At 38.7% G+C, this 21,081-nt stretch overlaps 5 protein-coding genes across 5 annotated transcripts; 3 read left to right on the plus strand and 2 right to left on the minus strand.

The window, feature by feature from the left end:
* Positions 1–1,621: 1,621 nt before the first annotated feature.
* On the minus strand, positions 1,622–3,682 carry LOC100632947 (ribosome biogenesis protein wdr12-like). Its single transcript, XM_011408958.2, has 13 exons — positions 3,594–3,682; positions 3,465–3,550; positions 3,307–3,416; positions 3,155–3,261; positions 3,053–3,102; positions 2,768–3,009; positions 2,669–2,714; positions 2,527–2,615; positions 2,347–2,487; positions 2,186–2,291; positions 1,964–2,096; positions 1,829–1,901; positions 1,622–1,778 (listed from the first exon to the last, which is right to left on the minus strand). Exons 1-13 carry the CDS (start codon positions 3,656–3,658, stop codon positions 1,725–1,727), a joined length of 1,302 nt encoding a protein of 433 aa, XP_011407260.1. The 5' UTR covers positions 3,659–3,682; the 3' UTR covers positions 1,622–1,724.
* A 69-nt stretch (positions 3,683–3,751) lies between these two features.
* On the plus strand, positions 3,752–8,729 carry LOC105314987 (protein lin-9 homolog). Its single transcript, XM_020001988.1, has 21 exons — positions 3,752–3,847; positions 4,072–4,113; positions 4,206–4,294; positions 4,560–4,616; positions 5,242–5,294; positions 5,381–5,420; positions 5,510–5,619; positions 5,813–6,041; positions 6,238–6,325; positions 6,597–6,695; positions 6,745–6,782; positions 6,895–6,974; positions 7,041–7,086; positions 7,179–7,289; positions 7,358–7,438; positions 7,504–7,584; positions 7,645–7,689; positions 7,745–7,851; positions 7,909–7,975; positions 8,071–8,162; positions 8,313–8,729. The coding sequence occupies exons 1-21, from the start codon at positions 3,784–3,786 to the stop codon at positions 8,488–8,490; spliced, it is 1,797 nt and encodes a 598-aa protein (XP_019857547.1). The 5' UTR covers positions 3,752–3,783; the 3' UTR covers positions 8,491–8,729.
* Positions 8,730–11,767: 3,038 nt separating this feature from the next.
* Positions 11,768–15,822, plus strand: LOC100641283 (cleavage stimulation factor subunit 3). The gene is made up of 20 exons (XM_020001981.1): positions 11,768–11,874; positions 11,916–12,026; positions 12,294–12,389; positions 12,745–12,777; positions 12,840–12,937; positions 12,990–13,091; positions 13,143–13,269; positions 13,323–13,481; positions 13,703–13,784; positions 13,858–13,952; positions 14,014–14,208; positions 14,250–14,351; positions 14,406–14,447; positions 14,503–14,605; positions 14,660–14,723; positions 14,771–14,873; positions 14,944–15,042; positions 15,097–15,241; positions 15,290–15,384; positions 15,531–15,822. Exons 1-20 carry the CDS (start codon positions 11,818–11,820, stop codon positions 15,738–15,740), a joined length of 2,118 nt encoding a protein of 705 aa, XP_019857540.1. The 5' UTR covers positions 11,768–11,817; the 3' UTR covers positions 15,741–15,822.
* A 1,522-nt stretch (positions 15,823–17,344) lies between these two features.
* LOC100633073 (sorcin-like) lies at positions 17,345–18,681 on the minus strand. The gene is made up of 6 exons (XM_003383101.3): positions 18,482–18,681; positions 18,314–18,431; positions 18,156–18,268; positions 17,702–17,894; positions 17,559–17,617; positions 17,345–17,497 (listed from the first exon to the last, which is right to left on the minus strand). Exons 1-6 carry the CDS (start codon positions 18,623–18,625, stop codon positions 17,471–17,473), a joined length of 654 nt encoding a protein of 217 aa, XP_003383149.1. The 5' UTR covers positions 18,626–18,681; the 3' UTR covers positions 17,345–17,470.
* A 23-nt stretch (positions 18,682–18,704) lies between these two features.
* Positions 18,705–21,052, plus strand: LOC100641409 (ELL-associated factor 1-like). The gene is made up of 6 exons (XM_020002089.1): positions 18,705–18,881; positions 19,390–19,481; positions 19,528–19,617; positions 19,758–19,807; positions 19,889–20,633; positions 20,839–21,052. Exons 1-6 carry the CDS (start codon positions 18,749–18,751, stop codon positions 20,959–20,961), a joined length of 1,233 nt encoding a protein of 410 aa, XP_019857648.1. The 5' UTR covers positions 18,705–18,748; the 3' UTR covers positions 20,962–21,052.
* Positions 21,053–21,081: the final 29 nt, after the last annotated feature.

The following is a 21,081-nucleotide window of genomic DNA, read 5'->3' on the forward strand; positions in this document are numbered from 1 at the left end:
GCAAAATTTTTGTCAGTCTCAACTTTTAACATGTAACTCATAACATCTTCAACTAATGTCATGAGACACATGACATCAGTTCCATGTGTGCAGAAGTAGATTCTAGAAAATTGAATCGACACAATTATATAAACTATTGTTATTTAATTATATAGAATAGCTTGAGTAATGATGATGTAGATATGATAACAAACATTTAGAAAATCTACCCTATATAGACTAGAGGCTCATCCATTGATATGAGCAGCAACACAACAAAAACAACACGTGCACACACTATGTATCAAACTGTTCATCAGTATATATTCTCATCATTTGACGTACAACTCATAAAAACTAACAGGAACATCTTGATTACCTGTAGATTCATCTCCACACACCCTCAGCTCAAGGTAGTCAGTAGTGGTAGTGTTTAGTACCTTATTGAACCATGGAAGACTAGGACGAGATGTACAACAATTACCTTCAAGACTACCACATCCTTTACCATCCCACAATGGATCAGATGTATAGAGTATGTATTGAAATGTACGATCAGTAGCAGAATTACCAGATTCACAGAAGTAGTCATTACCAATGAAAGACTGAAGAGTTGAGTTTTGAGGACTACCTTGAGAACAAGGACAATTGTAGCGATGGTCATTAGTAAGCACATAATCACTGGACTCAAGTAGTCCAGCTATTAGTGTCCAGACATGTTGACGAGGAAACCCACGAGTGATACTAACACCATCAACATAATAAGAATTAATATCATTGTGATTTGGTTCAATGATGCTACCATATGCTTCATGAGCATAGTTTCCTGGATAAACTGCATCAGGTGAAGCATACTGATATCCCACTACTCTACCACACACTTGAGAGTAACTGATACCATTAGATGGGAACTGAACTGATACACAACTGCCTCCACTTGATGTTGCTCTACCACAAGCTCTAACTCCTCCTGACTGGTACAGTCTAAACCCAGAAGGACAGTTCTCTGTAGCATCAGTCATATTCAGATATGCTAGTCTTGTCCATCCTACTGAACCACAGTACAGCTCTTCCATATTACAGTAAATATATGTTGTTCCTTCTTTAGTTACAATGCTGTAATTCTTTGAAGGACTATCTGGCCAGTACTTCTTTATGTCATCACATGATACAGCATTAGGCTTGCAGGAATATGATTGTTGAGCTAACGTAGGACTACTGGTTGAACTGATAATGAACACAATAGCACAGAGTAGCATCATAGTGGACTCTGATGAGAATTTCTGTATGAACGAATGCAACACAATTTATTTAATTATATAGAATAGCTTGATGTAGATGTGATGACAAACATTTAGAAAATCTACCCTATATAGACTAGAGACTCATCCATTGATGTGAGCAGCAACACAACAAAAACAACACACACAATATATAAAGTAACAATAACAAAAGATTTATTTACCAAATAGCATGACTAGTGGTGATTTACTGATCACAATAGCACAGAGTAGCATCATAGTGGACTCTGATGTGATTTCTTGCTTGTTACAACTACCTTAATGCAGGCTAATGACATCAAAAATGTAGAAAATTCCCACTCCTTGAATGCTTCTATAAACGCCCTAAAAAATTGAAGTGATTTTGACAATCAGCATTGACATGCCAGAACCAAAATTCAATTTTTATTCTGTTTCCATAAAAATTAACTCATACATAGAATAGAATTATGAAATAATTATTTATCATCCAACTCTAAATGTTCTCAACGTGTTATCAGCCCCTCCAGTTGCTATTAACTATAGAATGGATCACGTGACAGTCATGTGACCTAATATCGTGTACATACTTGTCGATATGACCAGTCCAAACACAATAACTTTCCATTATGAGCTGCCATTGTATACAAGGGGACTTTAGGACTATCAGAAAAAAATTAATCAAAAAATAAAGCTCTTTGGTATTGAAAAATTTCATTTCTTACCTTCTCGTGTCCCACATTCGAGCTGTGTTGTCATAGCAACCTGATACGATCTGATACTCTGAAAGAGGCGACCACCTTACCCTCTTGACCCAGCCGTGGTGAGAGGAGAGGGTACAGCTAATCACTGATGGAGCTAGAGCAGGAAAAACAACACTACCATTCCCATCAATACAGCAATAATAATAATTATACACATCTTTATAGTGAGGTATGGTAACGTACAGTCAGTTCTATTGTCCCAGATCCTAATGTGTTTATCAGTATGACTCGTAACTAGTAGAGGGGACCCAGGTCTCTTGTCAATATCTAAGAACACCTTAGAGCCATTCTGTAGAAGATAGTCCATACTAATAATAGTGAGAGTGTATTTGCACATGTAGTACCTGTATGCCAGTATTGACTCCAGTCGTCATGTCCCATTCTCTGATACAATGATCATAGCCACAGGAATACAACACTCCATCGTCCGCCCACGTCATACACATTATTGGGTGGGTGTGGCCAGCAAGGGTTGCCACGGGAGCCTACGAAAGTGAGCGCCAGTCATAGATTAATGGTCTTACTCTGCTGGAAGGTTTAGAGGAGAGATTAATATTGGATCTTTTAGCTTGTTTATCTTCATCATCATCATTAACGTCAGCTCCTCCAATCTCTTTACAAAGACATTACATGTACATGTACATCACTTCTTTATTATTATCATACCTCCGGACCATATCTTGAGCATCTTGTCCCAGCTGCAACTAACAAACTAAAACCAAACGATAAATCACAAACAAGTCTACCTCATCCATGCTCCCCTACCTTACAATTCTCCTTATAAGGGCTGACAGCAATGGCCTCCACAGACCGACTGTGACCTTTACAAATAACCTTTAGCCGGACACTCTCTTCATCTTCATTTGGATCAAATGTCCACATGTGTATGTGCTGGTCGTGTGACGAACTCAAAAAAGTCATGTGACCCTCTGGTGACGGTTGCCGTGGTAACCAGGCAACGTCGGTAATTTTGCTGTCATGGCCGAGACACTTTGTAATCAATTTACCTAATAAGGAGAAAGGTATCACGTGGAGTTTCTTAAATCGTACCAGAATGACTCCATATCCTAACATTATGATCATAGCTACCACTAAGAATACTAGAGGGGTGGAGCATATAAAAATTAATTGATTAATGCTCCGCCCACTAACTAATTATCATTGCAGTGTACAGCAGAGACCCAGTCATTGTGGGGCAGTTCGTTCTCAAGTGAAGGAGGAGGATTACGCTCAATGTATTCTATTTGGACCACATTCTCCTACAATAAATATAAAAGAGAGAGAGCAGCACAATACGTACATACCAATGTTAGCGACAGACTGCTCGTTAAGTCTCCTAAGGTTTTTCGAAGGAGCGTGCCATTAATTAGAAAATCAAAATCTATGCTTCGAGTTATTTTATCGTCACTGTTTTCTAAGTGACTACATGAAATATAATGAAGTTTACAAATAATAATTGTACCAGACAAAAGCTGATTGAGAAGCTGGTTAAGATCTTTCCGTGTTGAAGAGACTGGAAGAGAGAATGGAGTGTCTTCTATGGCATACCTATTCAAACATGAAGCAATAATCCTCACATTCTCTCATTTACCTTTTCTCTTTCGTGAAGAAACTAGTTTGAATGTAGACTCCCTCTTCTCCATTGTGAGTGGCCATGTTGTCACCACGTGGGTGCCCGTTTAAAATTTAAACGAGAAATCAATTCAAATTTTGAATCACTTGAGCCTCTGCGCATGCGCAGAACTACTGTCTCCTTGACATTCCGCCAGATAATATGAAATATGGCGGACAGTGAGAGCAGGAGCTCGATGGCCAGTTGCCGGCTTCTCTTTGATATGGACGAAGGTAAGCCTCGTACCGGCCTAGTAGAGAAGGACCCTGAGAGGGAGAGTGGTTATCATAGTTGCTTTTAGCTTGGAGGTGTTAGAAAAAGGCTATTTTGTCTTGTATGAAGTGTAAATGGGTGGCGACCATTCAGTATTGGTTTGGTTGTTGGTACAGCCAGATCATAGATGAGATAGCAGCGATTCAAATACTCTATCAACAACGCTTTCCTTTCCTCACTGTAGATACTCCTCTACCAGCAGCTGAAGCTCTTGTCGGGCTGAAAGGTACATACATATATAATATAATACAGTCTGTTTTATTTTATGTTCCCCTCTCCCTTTGTCTTTCTCCTCTTTCTCTCTCTCTCTCTTGATAGATTCTGTCAGACAGAGAAATAGCAACAGCATTTCACAGTTGTCGCCACGAAAGCGAAAAACCTACAACACCCGGTCTAATGATAATAGCGTGAGTACTTACAAATCTTCAAGTACTGTAATATAAAATAATAATTATCATGGTATATTAGTTATAATGATATACTGTATTTATGGGAGAACATACCATGTACTTGTGTAAATTTAGTTAATGTAATTTGTGAAAATAATGGATGTATAATGATATTTATTATTATTATTATTATTATTATTATTATTATTATTATTATTATTATTATTATTATTATTATTATTATTTTTATTATTATTATTATTTTTATTATTATTTTTACTAGTTGAAGTCACATGACGGGAAGCTCCCCTGGGCCAGTGATCCAAGTGACATTGAAGAGGTAAGTCACTAATGAGACAAATCATGTCAACATGTCAAGTGTATTCACGTCTTGTCTTTGTTATGTGTGTGACATGTGAGGATTGATTTGTGTGACATGTGAGGATTGATTTGTGTGACATGTGAGGAGTAATTTGTGTGACATTTGAGGAGTGATTTGTGTGACATGTGAGGAGTGATTTGTGTGACATGTGAGGAGTGATTTGTGTGACATGTGAGGATTGATTTGTGTGACATGTGAGGAGTAATTTGTGTGACATGTGAGGAGTGATTTGTGTGACATGTGAGGAGTGATTTGTGTGACATGTGAGGAGTAATTTGTGTGACATGTGAGGAGTGATTTGTGTGACATGTGAGGAGTAATTTGTGTGACATGTGAGGAGTGATTTGTGTGACATGTGAGGAGTGATTTGTGTGACATGTGAGGAGTAATTTGTGTGACATGTGAGGAGTGATTTGTGTGACATGTGAGGATTGAGTTATGTTCTGATTTGTGTGATTGGGTACGTGTGTGTGTGTGTGTGCGTGTGCGTGCGTGTGTGTGTGCGTGTGTGTGTGTGTGTGCGTGCGTGCGTGTGTGCGCCTAGTAATTTGATAATTAATGTGACTTGTGTCATGTGTTTTAGGATACTAATGGTCCAATGGATGAAAATGACAAGAATTACTATGCACACCTAAAGTATGACCTTAAGGAGCAAGTACGCACTTTAAATCTCTTCTCTCTCCCTCTCTCTCTCCCCCTCTCTCTCTTTCTCTTTTTTAAAGAGCTCCTATTACACCTGCTACCAAGAAACCACATGTAGAGGTTAGCTTTTATTTGTCGTCATCATCCATTATTATTATTATTATTATCATTATTATTATTATTATTATTATTATTATTATTATTAATAGCCTGATGCTTTAAACCAGCAGCCGTGGATCAAGCACATAAAGACGTTCCTAAGGTTACCCAAGGCTCTGACCTGGTCACGTTACGAGTGGTTCTGCTCTGACATTGACAAGTAAGTGATATCTTTTATAAATAAAATATACTAATATGTACATGTATGTGTATTTATTTATTTATTTATTTATTTATTTATTTATTTATTTATTTATTTATTTATTTATTTATTTACACAATAATTATGTATCTAATTGTTATTCCATTGTCTTTTTGTCTCTCTTTGTTTTGACTGCTGTCATTTTCCACAGACCATTCTTTGAAGGTAGCAATGACTTTATCCAGTGTCTTGACGAGTCCTTTCCTGATCTTAAAGTGAGCCAGAACCATGAGCTTACTCAGGCCCAGTGGCGTCTTGTTCGTCGGATGATCGGAAAACCCAGGAGGTGCTCATCGACGTTTTTTGCTGAAGAGCGGCACCTCTTGGAGGAAAGGAGGAAGCAAGTGAGGGAACTACAGAAGAAGATTCACAAAGGAACAGTAAGTGATTGGAGATTTGTAGAATTGTAACTTTAGCATCAGTATATATACATTATATACATAATTATACATGTAGCTTAATTATAAATAATAATAACACCATATGTAGTATTATTATTATTATTATTATTATTATTATTATTATTATTATTATTATTATTATTATTATTATTATTATTCTTTTTTTCTTTTATAGCACTTGTCAACTGTTGATTTTAGTAGCTATCTGAGAGAGTTACCAGATGCTATTCCTCCAATATTAACACTAGGGACTAGAGTCACAGGTACAATTTACATCTGTATGTTATGTATTGTGATTTAATGCACTGTGCTATAATAGCTAGTACATGGCCTTTGTAGTTGGGACGATTTATTTAGCAACTTTTAAAATTCATAAAAAATCTAATTTTGATCAGAATTGACTGAAACTTTCTACACAACATAAGAACATGTATATGTATCAGAAAATGTTATAAAAATGAAGAATTCTCTCCTTTTAATTTTTGACGAAATACAATTTACTGTTATGCCTCTCTCTCTCTCTCTTTCCTCTAGCTTGGCTGAATACTGAGACGGAGAAAGGTTTTTACATCGGTACTGTAGAAGCTGTTGATCTGGAGAAGCACCAATACTGGGTCACTTTTGATAAGCCAGGCAAGCCTCTCTCCCTCTTGTAATATAATACTTCATTTGACCTGAATAGGTGTGGGGAAACACTCTATTGCTGACTCTGACATAAAAGTATATATACTGATAATATTGAGCTTTATTTATATTTTATTTATATTTTATTTTTATTATTTCATTTGTATTTTATTTATTTTTATTGTAAAAATATCTTCCTTCATTACAGAGCATGTATCCAGTTGAGTCAATAAGCATTAGCTCATTGGAGGCTGCACACTCAAGTCAACATGTCCTCTCGTCTATATCGTGAGCATACATTTATTAATTTATTTATTTATTTATTTATTTATTTATTATTATTATTCATTTCAGCTCTCATTCCACCTCCACCAATCAACCTACTGTAACAAGTCCTGAGGTATGATAAACTCAATTCTCTATTGGAGCATAAGGCTCATTCATAAACTAATTCATGATCCAGTTATAATGTTCTTTTTATTTCTCTACTAGATTTTATCATCCGATCCATTACTTGCGTCCCTCCCGTTGTCAAGGAGAACCGATTTTCAGCAGCAGTCAGTGAGTCTTGGGGGATTCCCCACTGACTTCCTTCGACAAGTGGTGAGTCCTCTTTTTGGTACTATCTCAATATTTATTCTCCGCCCCCTCTCTCTCTCTTTCTCTACCAGGTTCAAATGTCAAAGCTTTTGAGTCTCAAACAAGAGAGGCTGAAGAGACTATCTTCTATGAACACAGACGCAGAGAAAATGGTACAGCAATCAAGACACATGAGCAGTGCAAATACTATTAATCATACTTTCTTTTACATTCCTAGCATGCTCGACATTCCTCTCTGCCATCCGATTTCCTAAAGAATTACGCTACATTAGTCATTGACTTGGACGATATTAACAGAGTATGATCTGATGAATACAATTATTATAATATCATTCTCTCTCTCTCTCTCTCTCTTTAGCAACTCAATTTAAGATCTGAAGCAATCAAGAGGTACACAAGCGAGGTTAGTCTTTATTATCTCCATTCTCGTTCCATCGAGTCTCATTCCTATACTGTAGCTTGGGTATCAGGATAATCCCAGACCCATGTCCAGTGTACAGGAGTGCATGGATCAGGCAGTGACAATGACGGAGCATTCAAACGTTAAACTCACTGCGACCGGAAGGTATGGACCATAGCAGCTGCTCTCTGTGTGTTTAGTAAGCATTGTTTGTTTTTGTAGCGAAGTGACCGACGAGAATATATTGAAATTGATTGCTAAATTGAGTTGTATTTTATTACAAGTAGAGGTAAGATTTTAATTACTATTATTATTATTATTATTTTTATTATTACTTTTTGTTGTTGAAATGTATATTTAATGTATTTCTGTTTCTCTTTTAAGATGTTATCTCAGGAAGGATGCTCTCATGATCTCTCGGGCCTTCAGGCAACCATTACTGAAGCTGCTTCTTCCATCAATCCTGGCAACCAGAGGTATGGTATGGTAGGCATAATAAATTCAATTGTACATTATAATACATGTCATTATACATAAACCTAATAATAATTTTAATCTTGTATGCTTAATTAGAATTATTAGATTCACTAAAGTGTCCAGACTCCATTGTCTTCTCTGTCTTTTAGAATATTCATGAAATACATTGAGAAACCCCTCGCTCTCATTCAATCTGGCATGGACCCAGCAGAAACCCTTCACCCCTTCTCGGTCTCCTCCCTCAGCAAGAGACCACACAGAACAACCACTACCACTACGGCTAGCAGTGCCAATATGTCCTTCACTGCCAGCAGCGGGAGGACCTGAGCCATTAGTATACTAATAGCAGATACTACTCCAACGAGTTCATCAGTTTAGCATTCCACTCACTCTCACATGAAATATGTTAAATGAATAAAGAAATGTGACGTCGTCGTATATTATATATATTTATCTGTACCCCTTCTTATTGTACTTTTAGTTTATCATTCCTCTCCAAACCCTTCTTATTACTATTATTATTATTATTATTTTATGCTATCATCACTTCTGGAGTGTTTTATAAAGTTGCTACACTACGTTATAGAGCATCTCTTAATGGACGCTCTCTATAGCGTACGCCTCCATTTAATGGACAGCACCTAGTGTACCAATTACATTCCTTACTGTATAAAGTAACCTCCACATAAAGGACACCTCAAAAGTGTCCATTATAGTACATTTTTGTAATCTAATCTTTCAAATCCCTCAGTGTATATAAGGGAAGCCTAACATGATTGTGGCTGAGACACCTGTGGAACCTCAGAGTGGGTGTAGGGTACGTAGGAGGGCCTTAGATTTGCATTGTCATAACAATACTTTTAAAATTTAAATTTAAAAACGATTCAAAAATCAACATAATAATAATAATAATAATAATGATCTCCAAAAGTTAAAAGACTAGTGTTAGGATCATAGCATAAACAGTGAAACTATAAACAAACCAAATTAACTGCACAGCCCAAACTGAATGATAAACTGGAAAAGTACAGTGATAAAGCTAACATTGAAATGAAAGGGTACTATAAGGGAGAGTTCACTTTATCTGCTACTGAGACCAATTATGACTAGCAACAATATTTACTAGAGCCCTTGCAACTGCCTTGGGTTCAGCTTCCAAATCCGAGAGAACTGACCAATCGGATTCACTCGCATAATTTGGTTTGTAAAATATCCCTGGAGGTGCATTAAACTTTCCGCCAGCAGCCCCACCAGTGGATACTACCGGTATAACAGTGTGACCACTCCACGAGAACTGGTGTGCTTCAAAAGCTGCTGAAGGTCCACCCTCAATAAGAATACAAAGATCAATGACTTTAGGAGTTAGCATTTCTCTCTGCCTCACGCTCTCACAGTAGAACAGGTTGTCCCCGTACGGTAGAGGCTGGAACGTACCATCAGTATTCTGTCTAGCCTGAACAGTGTGATCCTGGGGATCTCTCTTTGCTTGAATGTGTATCACATACCCGCCACTCTCTCCCTTTCTCTTTTGGATTTCTTTGTAAAAGCTCTCTCCGATGGCATTCCCAACTCCATAAAACCCACCCGTCACCAGGTAATAGTCGTGTTTTTCTGATGCCAACAGCTGACCAAATTCACGACAGATCGCTAGACCATTCTTCGATGCTATCTTGCTGCTGCCTGTAACGTATACTAGTCTACCTTTTGGTAATCTCTTCTTGAGGTCAGTGCACAACTTGTGCAGCTGAGTTTTCTGTTCTACCAACTTACGGAGCCTTTCCTCTGCTTTTGCTGGGACCGTAGCACTTTCTATTTCCTCGCGAAAAGCATCTTGAAAGTTTGGAGACCGTGAGTCCAGAAACGAATCCGGCCCAACTAGAGTTGTCATCCATCCGGGGATTTGAAACGAATCAACCATTATTGGTATTATCCTTTTACGTCCCTCAACATAGTACATTTCCTGTTCGCAGGAAGAACTCTTTACATATTCGGCCGAAAGTATGAAGACTACGACACTGGAAACGTTGACCTTTTTCTTGAAGGTCTCTCGTTTTCGGAGGTCCTCGCCTGCCATGCTCGCCCAAACCTCGTGACCTCTTGATTCCAGGTCGTGCCTGAGTCCCTCCAGAAACTCAAGCTGTGTTGGATGATAACTTACGACAATGAGAGGCGTGGCCTTGCTTGGGTCTTGCTTGAATATTGACTTGCGTATCATTTCTGGGAGAGAGCGTGGAAATGATTTTGATTTCCTTGAAGCGGTCGACAAAGGAGGGCTAAGCTCTTTCTTATTATTAGTATCATTGATTTCGTCTCTTTTTCCATCATCTTGTGTCTCCTCATCTTCTTTGCTTGTCTCTGCCGCTTCTGCCTCAGATTTCATAGCACTATACTGATCAGCGATATTAACTGCTACAGTATTTATGATTGTATTGAGCTCAAAATGAGACCCGCTAGAAGGCACATTCCACTTTATAAACTGCGTTGTTGCAAACTGTATAGCGAGACACATGGGTGGCCATGTGGAGAGGAAGGTGACCGGTATTATCATTTTCCCGAGAGTATCTGCTAGTTTCACTTCCCTGTTTGTCCATTCTGTTAGTCCATACAGAGGAGTCACTAAAGGTATGAAGAGACGACAGTTACATACAGCTTCATTGAGGACATCTTGCCAATCATCCCCTGGTTTAATGGCTGTCTTATCAAGGAAGACCGTATAGCCAAGCTTGCTTAGTTCCTCACTCAGTCTTGCAGCTGGCCCTGAGGCTTCTTTGTGTACATAGCTGAGCATTATCTCAAGGGACTCTATTGATTTGCGTGGAAAGGAGGGACTCCGCCTACCTACTATGTCCGTGTTTGAGGAGGTTTGGTTAAGTGGGAGTCCTTCGGCCTGAGGTAGAGCAATGCTTGTTCGTTTTTTTGAAGGCACGAGAGCAATGGACGGATGAGACGAGGGAACTGAGAATGAAGTTAAAGAAATTGTGTTTTTTAAGACAATGGAGGATAACGGAAGCTCGTGTTCTTGCGTCTGAGAGACAGGACAACCGTTTATATCTAAAAACCTAACTCCTCCTCCTGCTCCACCTTCTCCTTTTGTCAGGAGGTAGCCGTACAGGCCTGGATGCTGGATTTCTATGGCTTCCTTGACATCAAGGAGCGAGACACCCTTCCTCACTTCCAAGGACACGGAGCAGAAAGGTTTGTCGTCATAATGTATCCACACCCGATCCTGTCTCGCTCTAATCCTCGCTATATATTTATCACAGATCAACCACTGTAGTGGGAATTCTCCCTCCAGGATTTCCTCCAGCTCCCATCCCTGCGGGGTTATAAAGGAGTATGATTTGGGTAGCAGCAAAGAGCTTATTTCTTGATTTATCGACTCTCTCAAAGTCAAAGCCACTGCCTGTGGCCCTGGAGCTTTTATAAGAAGACAACCTAGCTGCTGTGCCAGCTCTGGGCTGGTATCCTTCGTGAGATAAACTGCTACAAAAGAGAGAGAAGAACTCATCACGGACTGATGCTGCAGAGCGGTCATCTTGTTCGCAATTCGAGCGGTTTACGAGGTGTGGCTCATAATCTAATTAAGTGGGTGAGGCTTGGAATTTATACAACCCACACCTTTTTAATTAGTAAGGACACGTGTAGATCAACAAAATGGAGAGCCATCCTTTAGTGAATCTTGGCATGAAGGGCTCTGCCACCTCTTCGAAAGTAAATACGGTTAATTGGAATAGTCTATGGTATTTTCACAGGAGTCTGATGAGTCCTGGTCAATGACGGACTATGGTAAAAGAGCTGAAGCAAAGATATCAGTTCATCCATTTGATCTTGACAGCTGGGAGGTACTATTAAGGGAAGCACAGGTATGAACATGTGGGGTGATGGTACGCAATACTAGTCTAATAATGATATATTGTAAATTGCTCCAAAATCAGGCCAAAGTCCCTGTACTGTAGTACAGGGTCACAAGCCAAATTTTGCCAAAAATGAAAAGTAGAGAATTCTTCATTTTTATAATTTTTTCTGATGCATATACATGTTCTTATGTTGTGTAGAAAGTTTGAGCTGATTCCAATCACATTTGGATTTTTTACGAATTTTTAAAGTTTCTTTTCCTTGTTTTCCTCTAGACAGCAACCATAGTTCGGTCAAGAGCGTTTTATGAACATTTAGTTACTCAGTTTCCAACTTCGGCTCGTTACTGGAGGATGTACATAGAACAGGAGGTATTATATTAATTATTATTATTAATTATTATTATTTATTAATTATTGATGATTATTGTTATTAATTTGCATTATGTCTTTCTTATAGCTGCCATAATACATCGAAGAGTCTTATTTTTAACCCTTTATTCACTGTCTTTTATTTCATTTGCTTTGTGTGAAGTATAGTTGACCACACCCTTGATCTAATCACGAAATATAATAATAATAATAATGTATTATTATTAATTTGGCGTGCAACTGCGTTAATCTTAATATCCGAAATACAACAGAGAATGAGTAGAGTGTGTGAATAGTGTAAGATTATAGAATTGTAACGTTAATTTTCGTCTTCAATCTCCTGTATTAAATGTAGATGAGACATCGCTGCTATGAGGAAGTAGAGAAGGTAATTATAAAAAACAACTCTGCATGCCCTTTACACAGCGATGGCTTCTCTCAACCACATAGTTGTTTCAGAGATGTCTAATGGACATTCTTCACATTGACCTTTGGAAGCTATACATTACTTATATCCGTGAGACAAAATCTGGTCTTCCAAACTACAGGTTCCTTTGGATGCAATCTTGAATTGTATTAATACATTCTTTTGTTGTGTAGAGAGAAGTTGAAAAATGCATATGATTTTACTCTAGAGCACATGGGCATAGATTTTTATTCTACGCCGATTTGGATGGAGTACTTGGATTTCCTTAATTCAGAGTGTGTTTTGAGTGATTGTGTGTGGGTGGGTTTCACTATTAGTTGCCATAGAAACTCTCAAGGATCTTATGGGGAGAATCTCAAGCTACAGTCGATGAGGAAGACTTTCCAACTGGCAGTTGCATCTCCAAAGGTCTCCATTGAGCAAGTTTGGAAGGACTACTCAGCTTTTGAAAATGTTTGTGTGCATGTTTATTACATTAGTGGGTGATTATTAGTTGTGAATTGCAGATGGCCAATAAATCTCTTGCAAAGAAAGTCCTTGAGGTCCAGAACAAGCTTTATTCAAATGCTAAACGTGCTTCATACGAGTATGAGAATGTAACCAGAGGGTTGGTGAGGGGCAGCACTTCAGTACCACCTCAAGGAGCAATACAGGAAGCACAGCAGGTGTGTGTGTGTACATGAGATTAAATTGTGATCATGCCATTGAGTAGTAGTGTTATTTTGATTACAATGGTCTTTGTTTCCTGTTACTGGGGACAATTTTGTTCAGAGCTATGTAGAAAGTTTGAGCTGATTTCGAGTGTAACTTTTTGATTTATAACTTGATAAAATCCATACAACCTGTCTCTAATGCTCCCTTGATTAATGTTTCCATTTCCTTGTAGCTTCAGATATGGCGTCGTTATTTGGCATGGGAGAAGCAGAACCCACTCAGAACAGAAGATGTAAAATTAATAATTAAGAGAGGTGAATTAGAGCACGTTTTAAACTATACTGCATTACTGCAGCTGCCCTTTCTTTTATAAATCCCTCCATCCAGTTGTCTATGCTTACAATCAATGTCTGCTCTGCTTTGGTCATTGCTCTGATATCTGGTATGAGCTAACACTTTACTTGCAAAGAGCAGGAGAATCAGTACGCAATGCATTGTGCATGCAGCATAAACAGAATTATCTTAATATTACTGTGCATGTAGGATCCCCCTCGGTCCCATCAATGGATAGAGGAAGCAGGGACAGTGTACACACGTGCTGTCTCAGGCCCTCTGGCTAATAATTTACTCATGAACTTTGCTTTTGCTGACTTTGAAGAGGTGCAACAGCATAACGATAAAGCAGAGTCCATTTATAATCGTCTCCTCTCTACCATTGAAGATGAGAGCAAGACATTGGTGAGAAGGCAGCCACTCTCTCTAAATTTACTAACGTTTAGGTCTATATACAGTATATGAACTTCAAAAGGAGGACAGCTGGTATTAAAGGAGCTCGTACTGTCTTCAAGAAAGCAAGAGAGGACACAAAGTGCAATTATCATGTTAGTAGTACTTGAAATGAATTTGCATATTTATAATCATTTTATGCTGCATAGGCTTATGTAGCTGCAGCTCTGATGGAATACTACATAACAAAGGTTCTTAGTTCTCAGATATATGCATGCATTGGATAAAATGATAATTATTTTCTAGGACAAGGACATTGCTTTCAGGATATTTGAGTTGGGTATGAAGAAGTTTGGAACTAATGTTGGCTTCCTGTTAGCATATGTTGACTACCTTTCTCATTTAAATGGTAGCATTCAAATACTTAGAACTATTTATGCTTAGTTTTTTTTATCAATTAAAGATGATAATAACACAAGAGTGTTGTTTGAGAAGGCAGTCAGTACAGTCCCACCTGATGAATCAAGGTTGTCATTGTTATCTTAGCTATTTATTGTTACTTTATATTGTACAGCAAACTATGGGAGCAGTTTTCAAGATTTGAATTGGCTGTTGGTGACCTTTCAAGCTTATTAAAAGTTGAAAGAAGACGTGCAAACATGCTCCAGAGATCTCAAGTTAGTCTACACCTCATCACATCTCATTATCAACTGCCCCATTACCTGAGTCACTGTATTTTTTATGTAGGAGGCTGAAGTGTCTGAAACATCTCTACTTATTGATAGATATACTTACTTGGATCTCTTCCCATGCTCTGAACTGGAGCTTAGAGTTATTGGTCATCATGTTAGCAGATCTATCCATTAAAATATTACAATCTCTTGATTGTTTTTTATGTAGTCTGTGGCTAATCCTATTGATACTGCAACTGCTCCAGTATTTCTCAAAGCTCCTGTATCTAATAATGAATCATCAAAGGCTGATTCGCATTACTCAAAACCTGATCTCAAGCAAATGATATCATTCAAGCCTAGCACTACACATGGTTTGATATTGATCTTTTTGTGATTAATCAACACGTATATAACAACAGGTGTAGGTATGAATGCTGTTCCTGGCGGTCATTTTCCTCTTCCTTCAAGTTTAGCTAATTTGCTCTCCCTCTTACCCCCTCCTCATTGCTTTCAGGTTAATATCCAGTTAATGAATAAACATCATGCTGCACTGTAATGCAATGACATTATAACCATTTCTTTGTTTGCTCTTGATTTGAATTTTGAAAGTATCTGTGGCTTGTGCAGATAAATCATCTATTCTGTCTTTTTTATATATAGGGTCCTTTTGTACAAGTGGATCAATTGATAGACATGATCATTCACAGTTCAATACCAGAGATATCCAGTTCCCAGCCAGGACTCAGCTCTACGAGAGTCATTAATCAGAAAAGACGAAGAGATGATGGGGAGGATTTCGATGAGGAGACTGCCCCACCTTCTAACGACCTTTACATCTCAAGACAACAGAAAAGGGCACAAACGACATAATCTATTTTCTTTCTTTCATCTCTCATAATTCTTTTTGTAAATTATTTTAAATTAATATTCTCATACAATTTCACCCTGAAAAGTCTACATGATGAAGCAGTATAAATTAGTGTATGATTGTGTGTGTATTGATCATGAAAGAACTTGCTCAATCAGTAAAAATAACTAACAGTGTTAAGCATACAGTGTACACATGTATAAGTATTCTGACAAGGCAGTTAGGCATGTGTTTAAAGGGCTGGGCTGCACTTGTGTAGAGCACACAATTCACTATACTCAGTCATCTATTTGGCAAGTGTTCAATTTCAATTTTTTTCTATAGGAAGCTTATTTCAATCATAAGATTCTGGGGAAGTCTGACAGTTCATTAGCTTATCGAGAAGAATATGACTTCTCTCTCTGTCTTTGGCATTTTCATTCTCACTGCCCTCATTTTCACTGTTAGAGATGGAGAGACTAATGATGATATGGCTACACTAGTAAACCAGTTCCTCTCATGCAGAAAGGAAGAGAACAATGGAGGCATTCAAAGATGCAACAAGTGCTTTGATCAAGTAGTGGCTGGCTCAATGCGACTTCTGGGGACCTGCAATGACAATTTTGCTAAATTCCAAGGTTCATGTCAAAATACAGAAGCTCTATTGGGTATTAATAATGCATTGCTCTACTCACTGAAGAGCTATCATGAAGCAATCCTGTCAATGTATCAATGCAGGGATGAGGCAGAACACTGCAAATGTAAGGAACACTTGACAGATATGCTGATTGGCTCTCTCAGCTCCTGCAACGAGGCAATTGCTAAAAGCTACAAGTGTAAGATTTATCCTGTGAATGAGAACGAACCATACTGCACACAACTGAAGAGAATGGAGCCTAACGCTCAGTCAGGCTTGTACACATTTAAAACCAATAGGAAGAAAGAAGTAAAGGCACACTGTCTAATGAATGAAAATATCCACCAATGCAACGAGAGCAGGATCTGGACTTCAGTGACACACTTTGAAACTGAATGTCCGAAAGGTTTTAGCATTTATGAAAATGCTATAAAGGGCTGTGGCAGGCCACGGAACACCAGCACTGGAAGCTGCTCATCAGTACAGTACAAGGCCCACAATATGACCTACAGTCATGTTTGTGGCATAGTGAATGGGTATCAGTATGGATCACCTGATGCTCTGTCAGGCTTCAACAGATCATTGAGTATTGATGATCCTTATGTTGATGGAATCAGTATCACTCATGGTACCTCACCGCGTCAACACATTTGGACATACATGGCAGCATATTCAGAGAGACAAAGAGTATGTCCTTGTTTTGGGACTAATAGGACAGTGCCAAATTTCATTGGTGATTATTATAGTTGTGAATCAGGGAATAGTAACCTGGTGGCAGATATCAATATGTTGTACACTGAGGACACTCTCTGGGACGCTTGCCTGTGCAGGTATGATGAAGTCCCTTGCTGTAAGAAGGGAAGTTTTAATGTAGCTCTTCCTAAGACTACAAGTGATGACATTGAATTAAGAGTTTGTGCTGATGAAGGAACTGACAATGAAGATGTGCCATTCACTTCAGTTGGAATATTTATAAGCTAATTCTTAATATACCATTACAATATGATACTGTAAACCTGTTATCAACAAATGACATCTATAATAACTATAATTAATAATAACTAAAAAGTCTAAGTTAAAAAAAACCAGAATTAAATGGTGTCATAATTTTTTTCTCTAAAGACCCATGGCTACTTGCAGGAACTACAAAAAGGAGAGGAACAGATGCTGAAAAGAAGAGAGGGAGAGAGTGTGTGTAACTTACATCATCAAAACGGAAAGTGGCCGAGCCATTTCTCATAGTATCCCTGGCTTGAAAATGAGCTGGAAATGAAAAAATTTCAGAATTAAATAAGTTTAGTATGTACCACTCTCTCCATCTTTATTCACTCATGCTCTTCTTCTTACCAGTCAGTGCCCTCAGTTTAATGCAACAAGACACAAAATCATCAAATCCAATCCTTCCGTCATTGGAGAAACGCCTGACAAGAACAGCAATAGTGTTGGGCTGAAGGTTGTAGCCAAAAGCCGTCACGGCTTGCTGAAACTCGTGGGTCTCCACAGTACCACTCTGATCAGTGTCAAACCTTTGGAAGGTTGTCTGTAGAATTTATAATAACAAAAACATACCATGGGTACATAGTAACGGCAATATAGCATAGATATACAACAGTTGTATATCTATGAACATGGACATGACAATATACATGTATATAGTACATGTAAAATATTAATTCATTCTCATTCAGCTATGATTAGGATTCTACAGAATACATGGAAGCGTGTGGATATTTCTTTTCAAACAAACACGTTGATAAAATTTTTAACTGGCTACGTGATAGGGTATGTGCCATGAACTGACCTTCCATTGGTTGAGGGCGGCCCATAGTTCCTTAAACTCGTTAAAACCCATTTTACCACTTCTGTCTCTGTCCAGCATAGCAATCATGATGCGACAAGTTTCCTTGCTGAAAGCTAAGAAGAAGAGGAAAGAGTAAAGAATGCACTAGAGTCCCTTACGCTGGTATGATCCAGAGATACCACTGGAAGAGAGACACCTCTGCAACTCATTGGCATCAATCTGACCGTCCTGTCCAGCAACGGCGCTGAAATAACCCCACAATGGATCCACAGGAGGCTACACAGACAAGGGGGGGCATATTAACAGTGAGGGCTGCTCGTTCTCACCTGTCCATAGCCGGGGTACCCACCGGGAGCCGGTTGACCGGGGTACCCACCGGGAGCCGGTTGTCCAGGGTACCCACCGGGTGGAGGCTGCTGCCAGCCCCCAGGAGGTCCTGGTTGTTGTGGATAGCCGCCTGGATAAGACATAATTTATAGCTTGCTGTGTTTTCGCCTTCTTCCTTTGCTTGTGCTAAATGGGTGTGGCTAAGTTGCACCGCGCCCGTAGCCACGCCTACCATTAACAAAGAGTTCAAGAGACAATGTGGTGAGATGGCAGAATCTGTTTCTTCTTCATCTCATGGTGGACAGCATCAGCTACCAGTTAAACTGAATCAAGAGTACAGAGTTAAACTAGGACGGACCTTTACTTTCCCCAAAGAGAACGCCTTTCATACAATAAAATGTAAGAATTAAGAGAGTTTTGAAAATCTTTTCATTCATTGTGAGATGCACATTAATAAACAATATTATTTTTTGTCGAATATACACGTCAATATGTATCAGAAAATGTTATAAAATAAAGTTTTCTCTTTTTCAATTTTGGTGAAATTTGGCCTGGGACCATTTTTACTTCCAAATTGAGCCAAAATCCCTGTACTATAGTACAGGGACTTTCGCCCGATTTTGGAGTAACTTTAAAGGTTTGTAAAAACTCCAAACTTGATCGGAATCAGCTCAAACTTTCTGCACAACATAAGAACATCTATGTGTATCAGGAAATGTAATAAAAATGAAGAATTCTCTCCTTTTCAATTTTGGCAAAATTTGGCCAAAATCCCTGTACTATAGTACAGGGACTTTCGCCCAATTTTGGAGCAACTTTAAAGATTCGTAAAAAGTCCAAACTTGATCAGAATCAGCTTAATCTTTTCTCAGTATTGTTTATTAATGTATTGAATGTTACTTATTAGATGACTTTAAACCAAAATCAGTTGACGAATCCAAGCCTGGAAGGATGAAAGTCAGTGGAGATGAAGTCTCAGTCTCTTTACCGGTTACCCAGGTAACAAACGGCTAACAATTAGACGATAAGTTCTTGCTATTTACAGGCGGAGTCAGAAAGTGACGTAGTTCTCTTTAAAGGTGCTAAGAGAACCTGTACAAAGGAGTGTATCCTCATTATCAACACAATAACTGGGGTATGAACCGCCGCCGCCAATGTTTGTGTGTTGCAGCTGTGTTTGTGTTCTTGTATGTCTTCCTGTTGTGTTAAAAATGTGTTTTTATTATTCTGTTATTACTCATCCTCCCCCCTCATCTCTTTCTTTCTTTGTAACAGGAGGCTATCCTTGAGAAGATCAGTAACACTGTCCAGTTAAAAGGCGTAAGGTATGTATTCGGACTCATTTACATGACAGCTGCTATCAATAAACATCACCTACTCCTCCTGACATTCTTTTTTTATCTTAGGGATCTTAAAAAGAAGAAACATCCCCGCTCTGTGTCTCCGATACCGTCTCAAATAAAAGCACTCAAAGTCCCTTCGGCCAAGCAAACCGAGACCTCTAGTCCCAGTAGTGGCAAGAAACCAAAGAGACCCAAAAAGTCCTCCCCTCCATCTGCTACTGCTCCTCCTCCTCTTTCTTCTACTGCTCCTCCGGTTTCTAGTAAATCACAAAACATCAGCAGCAGCAACACTAGCTCAAAATCTTTCAACCCTCTTCCTCCATCTTCCTCCTCCTCCTCTTTGCTAGCCTTGCCAGACTCCATTTCTCCTTTACGCTCCAACAATCCAACCCCTGAGCCTCCTCCCCTCTTCTCCTCTCAGCCAAAGAGGAAAAAGGGCCTTCCCTCGTCTAATAGCAGTTCTAGTTCGAGTAGCTCGGACTCCAGCAGCAGTTCTGGCTCTGATAGCGAAACTGAATTTGTTACCGTTCCAACTTTAAGCTCAGCACCTCCACCCCAAGCGTCTTTATCTTCAATGCCGCAATTTACTACTTCATCTGTTATCCAACAGCCGATTCCGTCTGCAGTAGGAGGGGGAGGGGGTCCTATGGGTTATCAGGTCCTACCCCCTCAGCATGGGAGTGGTTTGAGTCAAGGTAGCAATAATAACGGAGCTCTTCAAATGGCTGGTGGAGGGACTCTCTCTGACTCTAGCTCCAGCTCCAGTAGCGATGGAGAAGATGACAGCTCTTCCTCTGATTCTGAAAAGGTTACTATTATTATTATTATTATTATTATTATTATTATTATTATTATTATTATTATTATTATTATTATTATTATTATTATTATTATAAATTTTTATTTTCATGTTACTACCAAAGTTTTGCCTTTGATGAAGGAGTATTTGCATTTATGTTTGAGAGAATATTATATCCTATGCATTATTTATTGTTTTTATTTTATTGCTATAGGATGGACCTGTTCCCTCTCACCATCAAACTGTCACTAATCCAACTGCAGGTGTTGACGTCAGACAGAGATCAATGTCCGTGTTAAAACGTGATCTGGAAATGAGTGAAAGTGATTCAGACTGATTTCAAATCATGAGCTATGATCTGAAGTCCTCTGTTCCTCTTAGAGCAGGATAAAATAATAACTACACATCAATTTATCATTTAAAGTTAACCATTAATGATAGTCACGTGAACGCACGT

Source organism: Amphimedon queenslandica, unplaced genomic scaffold (assembly GCF_000090795.2).
Source record: "Amphimedon queenslandica unplaced genomic scaffold, v1.1 AMPQUscaffold_13514, whole genome shotgun sequence".
Classification (NCBI taxonomy): Eukaryota; Metazoa; Porifera; class Demospongiae; order Haplosclerida; family Niphatidae; genus Amphimedon; species Amphimedon queenslandica.

Coding starts and splice junctions, on each gene's coding strand:
- LOC100632947 (XM_011408958.2), bottom strand. CDS start 3,658: ATGGCCACTCACAATGGAGAAGAGGGAGTCTACATTCAAACTAGTTTC. Junction 3,010..3,052: donor TAGGATATGGAGTCATTCTG/GTACGATTTAAG, acceptor TCTCCTTATTAG/GTAAATTGATTACAAAGTGT. Junction 2,097..2,185: donor CTGGGACAATAGAACTGACT/GTACGTTACCAT, acceptor TTCCTGCTCTAG/CTCCATCAGTGATTAGCTGT.
- LOC105314987 (XM_020001988.1), top strand. CDS start 3,784: ATGGCGGACAGTGAGAGCAGGAGCTCGATGGCCAGTTGCCGGCTTCTC. Junction 3,848..4,071: donor TCTCTTTGATATGGACGAAG/GTAAGCCTCGTA, acceptor TCCTCACTGTAG/ATACTCCTCTACCAGCAGCT. Junction 4,295..4,559: donor CCCGGTCTAATGATAATAGC/GTGAGTACTTAC, acceptor TATTTTTACTAG/TTGAAGTCACATGACGGGAA.
- LOC100641283 (XM_020001981.1), top strand. CDS start 11,818: ATGGAGAGCCATCCTTTAGTGAATCTTGGCATGAAGGGCTCTGCCACC. Junction 12,390..12,744: donor GGATGTACATAGAACAGGAG/GTATTATATTAA, acceptor TATTAAATGTAG/ATGAGACATCGCTGCTATGA. Junction 14,209..14,249: donor AAGATGAGAGCAAGACATTG/GTGAGAAGGCAG, acceptor ACTAACGTTTAG/GTCTATATACAGTATATGAA.
- LOC100633073 (XM_003383101.3), bottom strand. CDS start 18,625: ATGTCTTATCCAGGCGGCTATCCACAACAACCAGGACCTCCTGGGGGC. Junction 18,432..18,481: donor GGTACCCCGGCTATGGACAG/GTGAGAACGAGC, acceptor TTGTCTGTGTAG/CCTCCTGTGGATCCATTGTG. Junction 17,618..17,701: donor TAAACTGAGGGCACTGACTG/GTAAGAAGAAGA, acceptor TTTCATTTCCAG/CTCATTTTCAAGCCAGGGAT.
- LOC100641409 (XM_020002089.1), top strand. CDS start 18,749: ATGGCAGAATCTGTTTCTTCTTCATCTCATGGTGGACAGCATCAGCTA. Junction 18,882..19,389: donor CGCCTTTCATACAATAAAAT/GTAAGAATTAAG, acceptor GTTACTTATTAG/ATGACTTTAAACCAAAATCA. Junction 19,808..19,888: donor GTCCAGTTAAAAGGCGTAAG/GTATGTATTCGG, acceptor TTTTTATCTTAG/GGATCTTAAAAAGAAGAAAC.